This window comes from Oncorhynchus clarkii, chromosome 21 (genome assembly GCF_045791955.1).
Source record: "Oncorhynchus clarkii lewisi isolate Uvic-CL-2024 chromosome 21, UVic_Ocla_1.0, whole genome shotgun sequence".
NCBI lineage: Eukaryota > Metazoa > Chordata > Actinopteri > Salmoniformes > Salmonidae > Oncorhynchus > Oncorhynchus clarkii.
The window spans coordinates 6,218,626-6,231,220 of NC_092167.1; the positions used below are offsets into that span (position 1 = coordinate 6,218,626).

General features: G+C 44.2%; 1 protein-coding gene across 1 annotated transcript in view; it reads left to right on the forward strand.

Annotated features, from left to right (window-relative positions):
• The window catches only part of LOC139379572 (leucine-rich repeat and guanylate kinase domain-containing protein-like), a 30,791-nt gene that overhangs the window by 12,144 nt on the left and 6,052 nt on the right, over positions 1–12,595 (forward strand). The window contains exons 13-18 of the mRNA XM_071122387.1: positions 4,649–4,762; positions 4,838–5,039; positions 6,829–6,965; positions 7,037–7,174; positions 8,564–8,652; positions 9,631–9,750. Of these exons, the coding sequence (XP_070978488.1) occupies positions 4,649–4,762; positions 4,838–5,039; positions 6,829–6,965; positions 7,037–7,174; positions 8,564–8,652; positions 9,631–9,750 (800 nt within the window). The remainder of the gene's footprint in view (positions 1–4,648; positions 4,763–4,837; positions 5,040–6,828; positions 6,966–7,036; positions 7,175–8,563; positions 8,653–9,630; positions 9,751–12,595) is intronic.

The window sequence follows — 12,595 nt, forward strand, 5'->3', positions numbered from 1 at the left end:
TTCGGAAAGTATTCAAATCCCTTGACTTTTGCTACGTTACAACCTTACAAATCCTTAGAAATCTACACACAATACCTCATAATGACGCAACAAAACAGGTTTTGAGAGTTTCTTGCAAATGTCAACAAACAAAAAAAAACGTTTTAAAGTAAGATTTACATAAATATTCAGACCCTTTGCTATGTGACTCGAAATATAGCTCAGGTGCATCCTGTTTCCATTGATTATCCTTGAGATGTTTCTACAACTTGATTGGAGTTCACCTGTGGTAAATTCAATTGATTAGACATGATTTGGAAAGGCACACACCGCCATGATGTCGAAGGAATTGTCCGTAGAGCTCCGAGACAGGATTTTGTTGATGCTCAGATTTGGTGAAGGGTACCAAAACATTTCTGCAGCATTGAAGTTCCCCAGGAACACAATGGCCTCCATTATTCTTAAATGGAAGAAGTTTGGAACCACCAAGTCTCTTTCTAGAGCTGGCCGCCGGCCAAACTGAGAAATCGGGGGAGAATGGCCTTGGTCAGGGAGGTGACCAAGAACCTGATGGTCTCACTGACAGAGTTCTAGAGTTCCTCTGTGGAGACAACCATCTCTTCACATCTCCACCAATCAGGCCTTTATGGTAGAGTGGCCAGACAGAAGCCACTCCTCAGTAAAAGGCACATGACAGCCCACTTTTAGTTTGCCAAAAGGCACCCAAAGACTCTCAGACCATGAGAAACAAGATTTATCTGGCTTGATGAAACCAAGATTGAACTCTTTGGCCTTAATGCCAAGCGTCATGGTTGGAGGAAACACTACGCTGAAGCATGGTGGTGGCAGCATCATGCTGTGGGGATGTTTTTCAGCGGCAGGGACCAGGAGACTATTCCGAATTGAGGCAAAGACGAACAGAGCGAAGTACAGAGAGATCCTTGATGAAAACCTGCTCCAGAGCGCTCAGGACCTCAGACTGGGGGCGAACGTTCACCTTCCAACAGGACAATGACCCTAAGCACACAGCCTAGACAACTCAGGGGTGGCTTCGGGACAATGTCCATTCCAGCCAGAGCCCGGACTTGAACCTGATCGAACATCTCTAGAGAGACCTGAAAGTAGCTGTGCAGCAACTGTCGTGGAAATGTCCTCTATTTACCAAATCATGGGAGCAAACCACACACACAAGTCAGAGTTAGTTATAAAAGTCCATCTTTAATTATATGAGCTCTTATCACAATCCTGTGACTCTCAGATAATTCAGTGTCTCCCAGTGAATCCTCTGAGAGTCCCTTCCACATTGTAAATGAGGTCCTTTATAGTAAAGACACACACACAGGATAAGACAGCATAGACATAATTCATCGTTCAGCTTTGTCTCCTTTCTCAAACCCCAGAACCATAAACCAACCCTCCATATCAACAGGCATATATCAAATTGTCATTTAGATACAACCAACTCTAAATACAACCAATCCTGGACAAGCTCACGGAGAGGAGAATGATTCCAGACACTGCCATCTCCGATGGGAAAACTAGGGAGTGAACTGGCGCACACACACAGTGGAGCAAAAGACATGTTTACACACGATGATACTTTGACCTCTCCCCTCTCAGCGGCCCAATTAACTTACACCCATTTGATAAATATAAAACATCTCACATATGTTACCAACAAATTCTGAATCTTCCCTAACACAACCTGACTGAGCTTGAGAGGATCTGCAGAGAAAAATGGGAGAAACTCCCCAAATAAAGGTGTGCCAAGCTTGTAGCGTCATACCCAAGAAGACTCAGGCTGTAATTGATGCCTAAGGTACTTCATGGCCAGAAACAAATAACTTTTTTCTGAAACTCGTTAGTCTATTCTTGTTCTGAGAAATGAAGGCTCTTCCATGCGAGAAATTGCCAAGAAACAAGAACTGGTACAACGCTGTGTACTTCTCCCTTCACAAAACAGTGCAAACTGGCCCTAACCAGAATAGAAAGAGGAGTGGGAGGCCCTGGTGCACAACTGAGCAAGATGACAAGTACATTAGAGTGTCTAATTTGAGAAACAGACGCCTCACAAGTCCTTAACTGGCAGCTTCATTAAATAGTAACTTGCTTAACACCAGTAAAAGTGTTCGGATCACAAAGAAGAACATTCGTGAGACGCAGATAAAATGAAAAGATGCTGGAGGAGTGCTTGACACCATTTTAAGCAAGGTGGAGGCAATGTGATGGTCTGGAGGTGCTTTGGTGGTGGTAAAGTGGGAGATTTGTACAGGGGAAAAGCGATGTTGATGAAGGAAGTCTTTCACTCCATTTTGCAAAGCCATGCCATACCCTGTGGACGGCGCTTAATGCCATACCCTGTGGACGGCGCTTAATGCCATACCCTGTGGACGGCGCTTAATGCCATACCCTGTGGACGGCGCTTAATGCCATACCCTGTGGACGGCGCTTAATGCCATACCCTGTGGACGGTGCTTAATTGGAGCCAATTTCCTCCTACAACAGGACAATGACCCAAAGCACAACACCAAACTATGCAAGAACTATTTAGGGAAGAAGCAGTCAGCTGTCTATAATGGAGTGGCCAGGACAGTCACTGGATCTCAACCCTATTGAGCTGTTGTGGGAGCAGCTTGACCATATGGTATGTAAGAAGTGCCCATCAAGCCAATCCAACTTGTGGGAGGTGCTTCAGGAAGCATGGGGTGAAATCTCTTCAGATTACCTCAACAAATTGACAACTAGAATGCCAAAGGTCTGCAAGGCTGTAATTGCTGCAAATGTAGGTTTCTTTGACGAAAGCAAAGTTTGAAGGACACAATTATTATTTCAATTAAAAATCATAACCATGTCAACGTCTTGACTATTTTTCCTATTCATTTTGCAACTCATTTCATGTATGTTTTCATGGAAAACAAGGACATTTCTAGGTGTTACCCCAACCTTTTGAACAGTAGTGTATGTAGATGTGATATTTCAGTTGTGTTTTTTTCATACATCTGCAAAGATTTAGAGCAACCTGTTTTCTCTTTGTCATTATGGGGTATCGTGTGTAGATTCATTTAAAAAAAGGCTGTAACCTGACAAAACGTGGACAAAGTCAAGGGTCAGCATACTTTCCGAAGGCACTGTTCATCCAGCCAGCAATTTATTTTGTGCACATGTGTGTAGCCTAGACTTGACAAGTCTTCTGGTTTGAAGTTTTGTAAGTAGTTATCTTAACTCTAAAAGACAGTAAATCAATTATGTCATACTCAGTTATTGGCTACTTAAATATATTTCCTTATATCTAACATGTTTGACACTTCAAAGCACAAGAGTTCTACCATATTCCCAAAGGAAGAAGTCCTAGATATCCTACACGGGGGCCTGAGGTACTGCAGAGTATGCCTGCTCGGCCAACTGTCTTTTAACTTCAGGCCCATCCATTTGTCTTTCTAAAGGTAAATATGTAAGCGCCATGGGGCCTTAATAAATAGAGATCTCTCTCACAGTGATATTAGGAGGAAACCCTTTGAAGTGGGGATCCTAACCGTGCATAGTCTAAAGTACAGAGGAAGGTGGAGAGCCTTACTCCCTTATCACATACATACATCACAGACTCCCTGGATCATTCAGACCACGTCAGACCAGCTCAGATGGAGACAGAAACATACAGGGCATTCTGAAAGTATTCAGACCCCTTCACTTTCTCCACATTTTGTTACGTTACAGCCTTATACTAAAATGGATCAAATAAATCCTCATCAATCTACACACAATGCACTGTACATCAGACTCGTATGCCCAACCACACACACACACACACACAGCAGCTCCATCCCAAAAATGTTCCTCAATCAGTAGGTCCTTGTGCTTGTTTTATTGTTCCAATTAGCCTGTCAACAGAGGAACGATAAGGGTGCTTTGTAATTTGGGCCTGATGGTTTCCAACCCTCTAAAAGTAGGGGGTGAAGTTAAGCACGACAAGTGTCGAGCTCCTGAGGGAGTCTCTCAATAGTCAGTAGGGCACAACTTATATCAGAACATCAACTAGAAATGTGATATCTAGAATGTGGGCATGAGAGCCTTACCAATTATATGTGTTCCATTTCTATCTGAATATTGGGAAAAGTGTAGCCTACCTTGAGAGTAGGCTACAGTCCTCAGAGCTGTCCGTAGGGTCGTAAAGCGTGATGGATCGTAACGCCGAGCATATCGGCCCCAGGTGCAAGTAGACGAGGGGTCAAAGGGAGCGGCTGTGTGAACTACAGGGTAGCAGGGGAAGTGATGGTACCTCTGACTGCAGGGGTCAGGTGTTCACCTCACAGGTGGGGACATTATAGCTGCGGTTGTTACTCTTCTCTGGACATAAAAGGGGTCGTGAAGGACCCAGTAGGTCCATCGAAGACCACTTCCATTTTGGAATATGAATTTGACTCTTAACTAAGTAAGACTGTCCCAACTTACAGCTTTCTGTTAACTTTTGTTTTCTTTCTTTTTGTCTCCCCCCTGGTCTCCCTCTCTCGGTCTCTCTCTCTCTCCGTCCGTCTCCCTCTCTCGGTCTCTCTCTCGGTCTCTCTCTCTCTCCGTCCGTCTCCCTCTCTCGGTCTCTCTCTCGGTCTCTCTCTCTCTCCGTCTGTCTCTCTTTCTTTCCTTCTCCCTCTGCTCTTCCATTGTCTGTCTTCAGGGTAAATTCCTCCAGACGATGCAGTATGCGGGCCACTGGTATGGTCTGTCTCGTGAGGCCATAGAAGACGTGGCCAGGGAGGGCCTGGCCTGCTGTGTGCACATGGAGCTGGAGGTGGGCGTCAACACACACACATTCACATAGCAGCAGGAAATCGAAAGGCTCATTTTCTGTGTACTGTTCTCCCAGGGCGTGTTCAGTCTGAAGAACAGCCACTTTGAGCCGCGTTACGTCCTGATGATCCCCACAGACAAGGAGCAGTACGGCAGGCGGCTGAGGACCAGAGCTCTGTACACCCAGACCCAGATAGATACGGCTGTAGCCCGCGTGGATACATACGCCCTGATCAACAGAGAGCGCCCAGGCTTCTTCGACAACGTCATCCCCTGTGGTACGTAGCTGATGATGATGCAGACCAGTATATAGAATATAGATATATAGGTATGTAGTCCCTTCAGAAAGTATTCACACCCCTTGACTTATTCCACATTTTGTTGTGTTACAGCCTGAATTCAACATGGATTAAATATGTTGTTTTTTTACACACAATACCCCTTAATGACAAAGTCAAAACATGTTTTTAGAAATGTGATTATGAAATATAGAAATATCTCATTTACACAAGTATTCATACCCCTGAGTCAATACATGTTAGAATCAGCTTTGGCAGCGATTACTGCTGTGAGTCTTTCTGGGTTAGTCTCTAAGAGCTTTGCACACCAGGATTGTACGATATTTACACATTATAAATTCTTCAAACTGTCAAGTTGGTTTCTGATCATTTTCAAGTCTTGCCATAGATTTTCAAGCCGATTGAGGTGAAAACTGTAACTAGGCCACTCAGGTACACACACCCCTTGACCTTTTCCACGTTTTGTTGTGTCAAAACACAACTAATTGGCAAAAACGCATTAAGAAGGAATGAAATTCCACAAATTCACTTTTAACAAGGCACACCTGTTAATTGAAATGCATTCCAGGTGACTCATGACCTCATGAAGCTGGTTGAGAGAATGCCAAGAGTGTGCAAAGCTGTCATCAAGGCAAAGGGTGGCAACTTCGAAGAATCTCAAATATTAAATAAGATCTATTTTTATTTGTTTAACACTTTGTTGGTTACGACATGATTCCATATGTGTTATTATATTATGTGTTATGATGTCTTCAATAGTATTCTACAATGTAGAAAATAGTTTTAAAAAAATAAGAAAAACCCTGGAATGAGTAGGTGTGTTCAAACTTTTGACTGGTACTGAAGATGCATACCCATGTTGTCTATCATGGTTTTAATGGTTCTTGTGATGGTTTTCACTCCATGAACCAACTGAAGCTTTCAGAGTTGACCTGTGTCCTACCATATAAAGAAACAAAAAATGTCTGGCCACACCCAAATGTGCGTTCCTATAGAAACTACCTACAACGGTCCAGTGAAAATCTTATTTTTAAAAGTTAATGTTCTCTTATCTCTTACCCAAATAATGTTGTTGGCATGTCCTTTATTTGTATTTGTGTCCAAAGCATAAATTAGAGAGAAGAAACCCCCCGCCTCAAACTTGAATATAATACAGCCAATCAGCAGCCTACTCGCCTGAATATAATACAGCCAATCAGCGACCTACTCGCCTGAATATAATACAGCCAATCAGCGACCTACTCGCCTGAATATAATACAGCCAATCAGCGGCCTACTCGCCTGAATATAATACAGCCAATCAGCAGCCTACTCGCCTGAATATAATACAGCCAATCAGCGACCTACTCGCCTGAATATAATACAGCCAATCAGCAGCCTACTCGCCTGAATATAATATAGCCAATCAGCAGCCTACTCGCCTGAATATTTTTAATGACCGGTATACGCCCACACCATTCCAAACCAGAAAATCTGCTTTTTAACATACTTAATTACCATATTTTGGAAGGAAAACTATTTCACACATATTGTAATAAATGATAGGTCATATTTCTGAGAAATCTGGAAACGCTGGACCGTTACTTTAAGAGATTTATCTAAATAATCTAAAGTCTGGCGAGGGGCGTGTGTGTGTGTGTGTGTGTGCGTGCGAGCGTGGACACGACCGGGATGCGAAGAAAGATACGCATACTTGCTGTACAAATGTATGGAGATTGTTTTAATAGTGTGTGTGTGTGTGTGTGTGTGTGTGTGTGTGTGTGTTCAGATGAGCCAGTGGAGGCATACAGAACCCTGAGGCAGGTGGTGAAGGACTATCTGGGAGTGGAGGAGCAGGGAGGAGAGGACCAGAGCACCACAGACACCCCCACAGGTAGGTGTTTGTGTGCATTACAGCACATATATGTGCGATCAAGTGTGTCATTAACGTGTCAGCATCTGTGGCAGAGTTGAAGAGGGACTACCTAGTGGACGAGGCGCCCCCAGCCCCCTCCACCAGGCCAGAGACAGTCTTTATGTCCTGCTCCGCTCCAGACATGGACCCCTCAGACCACAACTGTAGGAAGTACTACAACAAGGTCCAGGCCCAGCTCACCCCACAGAAGACCTCAGCAGTGAGTCACAACACCCACACACACACACACATGTCAGTAGTCACCAAGCCTGCACCTGGTCAACTATGGTATTCAGGCTTTTGTTTCAGCCCAGCACTAATTAGTCTGATTCAACCAATCAAGGTCTTGGCGAGCAGTTGATTAGTTGGATCTGACTGATCCAGTCCCGAGGAACCAGGTGTGTGCACTCTCTGGCCAAACATTGATTAATCAACGTAGTGTCAGGAAGAAAGAGAATACAGCTGGACTGTATACCTGGAGGACAGGAGTCGTACACCTAGGGTCAGTATGGCAGGGTATATTACAGGTAGTTTGCAACCCTAGGTGAACCCCCTGTACCAAGTCTGTCTGCCTTGTGCTGTTGATCACAGTGATCTAGATCAGAGATACTCAACTCTGACCCCACGAGGTCCGGAGCCTGCTGGTTTTCTCTTCTTCCTGATCATTAATTGCTCACACCTGGTGTCCCAGGTCACTATCAGTCCCTGATTAGAGGGGAACAATGTCAAACTGCAGTGGAACTGGCTTTGAGGTCCAGAGTTGAGTTTGAGGGATCGAGCCCAATCATCTGACTGATTGATATCAGGGTTGTTATTGCTGAGCTAGATATCCTTATTCATCCACGCCAGCATCATGTTTAAATACTGTATCTCTCTCTCTGGGCTGTAGGAGCTGGTCCATCCACAGATACAGCATCATGTTTAAATACTGTATCTCTCTCTCTGGGCCGTAGGAGCTGGCCTCCATCCACAAATACAGCATCATGTTTAAATACTGTATCTCTCTCTCTGGGCTGTAGGAGCTGGTCCATCCACAGATACAGCATCATGTTTAAATACTGTATCTCTCTCTCTGGGCCGTAGGAGCTGGTCCATCCACAGATACAGCATCATGTTTAAATACTGTATCTCTCTCTCTCTGGGCCGTAGGAGCTGGTCCATCCACAGATACAGCATCATGTTTAAATACTGTATCTCTCTCTCTGGGCCGTAGGAGCTGGCCTCCATCCACAGATACAGCATCATGTTTAAATACTGTATCTCTCTCTCTGGGCCGTAGGAGCTGGCCTCCATCCACAGATACAGCGTCATGTTTAAATACTGTATCTCTCTCTCTGGGCCGTAGGAGCTGGCCTCCATCCACAGATACAGAATCATGTTTAAATACTGTATCTCTCTCTCTGGGCCGTAGGAGCTGGCCTCCATCCACAGATACAGCGTCATGTTTAAATACTGTATCTCTCTCTCTGGGCCGTAGGAGCTGGCCTCCATCCACAGATACAGCGTCATGTTTAAATACTGTATCTCTCTCTCTGGGCCGTAGGAGATGGCCTCCATCCACAGATACAGCATCATGTTTAAATACTGTATCTCTCTCTCTGGGCCGTAGGAGATGGCCTCCATCCACAGACGGCAGCAGCTGGTCAGAGAGGCTCTGATGGGGAAGAGTCCCAAAGCCTACACCCAGCTCTTCAAGAGGTGCACTATACCCTACCACTCAGACTTGATTGGAGTGTACACTTCAAATCAACAGCTATTATAGGCATCAACAGCCTCTCCTGTTGTCCTGATTGGCCACATTTGACCCTGATGTTGAAGTGGCAGGTTACAAGGTCATGTGGTAGAATGGTGTTGTATTGCATGCCAACAGCAGAGGGAGCTAGATAGGTCATGGTGAAAAGTGTGTGTGTGTGTGTGTGTGTGTGTGTGTGTGTGTGTGTGTGTGTGTGTGTGTGTGTGTGTGTGTGTGTGTGTGTGTGTGTGTGTGTGTGTGTGTGTGTGTGTGTGTGTGTGTGTGTGTGTGTGTGTGTGTGTGTGTGTGTGTGTGTGTGTGTGTGTGTGTTTGTTTGTTTGTTTGTTTGTTTGTTTTTAGGAGTAAAGATCACCCCCCGCTGCCATTCACACTCTAGCCAACAGGAGATATACTCTATGTCAATTTCTGCATAACGTCTCTTGTTTTACTGAGAATGTGTTTTCAGATGCATGTTGGGTAGGATGGTCACCTTCAGAACAATACCAACTATGTGTGTTTATATTTTATGTGTGAGAAACACATACAAGCATCTGTTGAGATTTAAGGAAGTCAGCGATGCACGGTGTAAACAGCAATATCAGGCCGACTTCTGCAACAACTAAGAGTATGAATCACAAGGCTCCATAGCTATCATGTTGCGTGAAGCGCATCTGTGCACATGAACAGATGTTTATTGTGAGTGCTACGTCTTGTATCGCGCTCCGCTGCAATATCCTGCTGCTCCTGGCAACCTCATCACTGAGGCTCAGTTTAAAGTGATAGATTTCATATCAGATGTTGTTTAGGTATAACGAAGCTCTGCATATCACCAATGTGTTGCAGCTACAATCTCTTACCAAGCTCGTGATTCTATCATGTTGACGCTATCATGTTATGACATGTTATGTCTAAGGTTTATGTATGTGTGTGTGTGTGTCTCCCAGGTGCGTTCTCACAGCTCCATCATCATTGGCCTCTCAGATGCAGCGGGACCCCACCCTCTCATCCCCCATGATGCCTAGAGCCAGCCATGACAGACAACACAACCACTCAGAGAATAGCAGGTCTGTACCCAACACACACACACACTATTATAGTCTTAACTTGTATAGTCTCAACTATATCCACCGCTGTTGTATTTGTATAGTCCCCTAGGGGACTAGCATCCACTGCTGTTGTATTTGTATAGTATAGTCCCCTAGGGGACTAGCATCCACTGCTGTTGTATTTGTATAGTATAGTCCCCTAGGGGACTAGCATCCACTGCTGTTGTATTTGTATAGTATAGTCCCCTAGGGGACTAGCATCCACTGCTGTTGTATTTGTATAGTATAGTCCCCTAGGGGACTAGCATCCACTGCTGTTGTATTTGTATAGTATAGTCCCCTAGGGGACTAGCATCCACTGCTGTTGTATTTGTATAGTATAGTCCCCTAGGGGACTAGCATCCACTGCTGTTGTATTTGTATAGTATAGTCCCCTAGGGGACTAGCATCCACTGCTGTTGTATTTGTATAGTATAGTCCCCTAGGGGACTAGCATCCACTGCTGTTGTATTTGTATAGTATAGTCCCCTAGGGGACTAGCATCCACTGCTGTTGTATTTGTATAGTATAGTCCCCTAGGGGACTAGCATCCACTGCTGTTGTATTTGTATAGTATAGTCCCCTAGGGGACTAGCATCCACTGCTGTTGTATTTGTATAGTATAGTCCCCTAGGGGACTAGCATCCACTGCTGTTGTATTTGTATAGTCCCCTAGGGGACTAGCATCCACTGCTGTTGTATTTGTATAGTCCCCTAGGGGACTAGCATCCACTGCTGTTGTATTTGTATAGTATAGTCCCTTAGGGGACTAGCATCCACTGCTGTTGTATTTGTATAGTATAGTCCCCTAGGGGACTAGCATCCACTGCTGTTGTATTTGTATAGTCCCCTAGGGGACTAGCATCCACTGCTGTTGTATTTGTATAGTCCCCTAGGGGACTAGCATCCACTGCTGTTGTATTTGTATAGTATAGTCCCCTAGGGGACTAGCATCCACTGCTGTTGTATTTGTATAGTATAGTCCCCTAGGGGACTAGCATCCACTGCTGTTGTATTTGTATAGTATAGTCCCCTAGGGGACTAGCATCCACTGCTGTTGTATTTGTATAGTATAGTCCCCTAGGGGACTAGCATCCACTGCTGTTGTATTTGTATAGTATAGTCCCCTAGGGGACTAGCATCCACTGCTGTTGTATTTGTATAGTATAGTCCCCTAGGGGACTAGTATCCACTGCTGTTGTATTTGTATAGTATAGTCCCCTAGGGGACTAGCATCCACTGCTGTTGTATTTGTATAGTATAGTCCCCTAGGGGACTAGCATCCACTGCTGTTGTATTTGTATAGTATAGTCCCCTAGGGGACTAGCATCCACTGCTGTTGTATTTGTATAGTATAGTCCCCTAGGGGACTAGCATCCACTGCTGTTGTATTTGTATAGTATAGTCCCCTAGGGGACTAGCATCCACTGTAATGCTGAACTTTATTATTTTCTAATAGACTGAAACGTTCCAATCTATCTTATTATGATTGATCAAGAGCAGTGCACACACTTGTGTTAGTATTCACTGGCTGACCTTATGTAGTAGTATTCACTGGCTGACCTTATGTAGTAGTATTCACTGGCTGACCTTATGTAGTAGTATTCACTGGCTGACCTTATGTAGTAGTATTCACTGGCTGACCTTATGTACTAGTATTCGCTGGCTGACCTTATGTAGTAGTATTCACTGGCTGACCTTATGTAGTAGTATTCACTGGCTGACCTTATGTACTAGTATTCGCTGGCTGACCTTATGTAGTAGTATTCACTGGCTGACCTTATGTACTAGTATTCACTGGCTGACCTTATGTACTAGTATTCACTGGCTGACCTTATGTAGTAGTTTTCACTGGCTGACCTTATGTAGTAGTATTCACTGGCTGACCTTATGTAGTAGTATTCGCTGGCTGACCTTATGTAGTAGTATTCACTGGCTGACCTTATGTACTAGTATTCACTGGCTGACCTTATGTAGTAGTATTCACTGGCTGACCTTATGTAGTAGTATTCACTGGCTGACCTTATGTACTAGTATTCACTGGCTGACCTTATGTAGTAGTATTCACTGGCTGACCTTATGTACTAGTATTCACTGGCTGACCTTATGTAGTAGTATTCACTGGCTGACCTTATGTAGTAGTATTCACTGGCTGACCTTATGTACTAGTATTCACTGGCTGACCTTATGTAGTAGTATTCACTGGCTGACCTTATGTAGTAGTATTCACTGGCTGACCTTATGTACTAGTATTTACTGGCTGACCTTATGTAGTAGTATTCACTGGCTGACCTTATGTACTAGTATTCACTGGCTGACCTTATGTAGTAGTATTCACTGGCTGACCTTATGTACTAGTATTCACTGGCTGACCTTATGTACTAGTATTCACTGGCTGACCTTATGTACTAGTATTCACTGGCTGACCTTATGTACTAGTATTCACTGGCTGACCTTATGTAGTAGTATTCACTGGCTGACCTTATGTACTAGTATTTACTGGCTGACCTTATGTACTAGTATTCACTGGCTGACCTTATGTACTAGTATTCACTGGCTGACCTTATGTAGTAGTATTCACTGGCTGACCTTATGTAGTAGTATTTACTGGCTGACCTTATGTAGTAGTATTCACTGGCTGACCTTATGTAGTAGTATTCACTGGCTGACCTTATGTAGTAGTATTCACTGGCTGACCTTATGTAGTAGTATTCACTGGCTGACCTTATGTGTTCAAGAGCTTCTTCTTTACTGAGTTCTCAGGTAACAACTCCACACCATCTGGGGACAAGTCTCTGTACACCTCAACATTGATGGATATCTG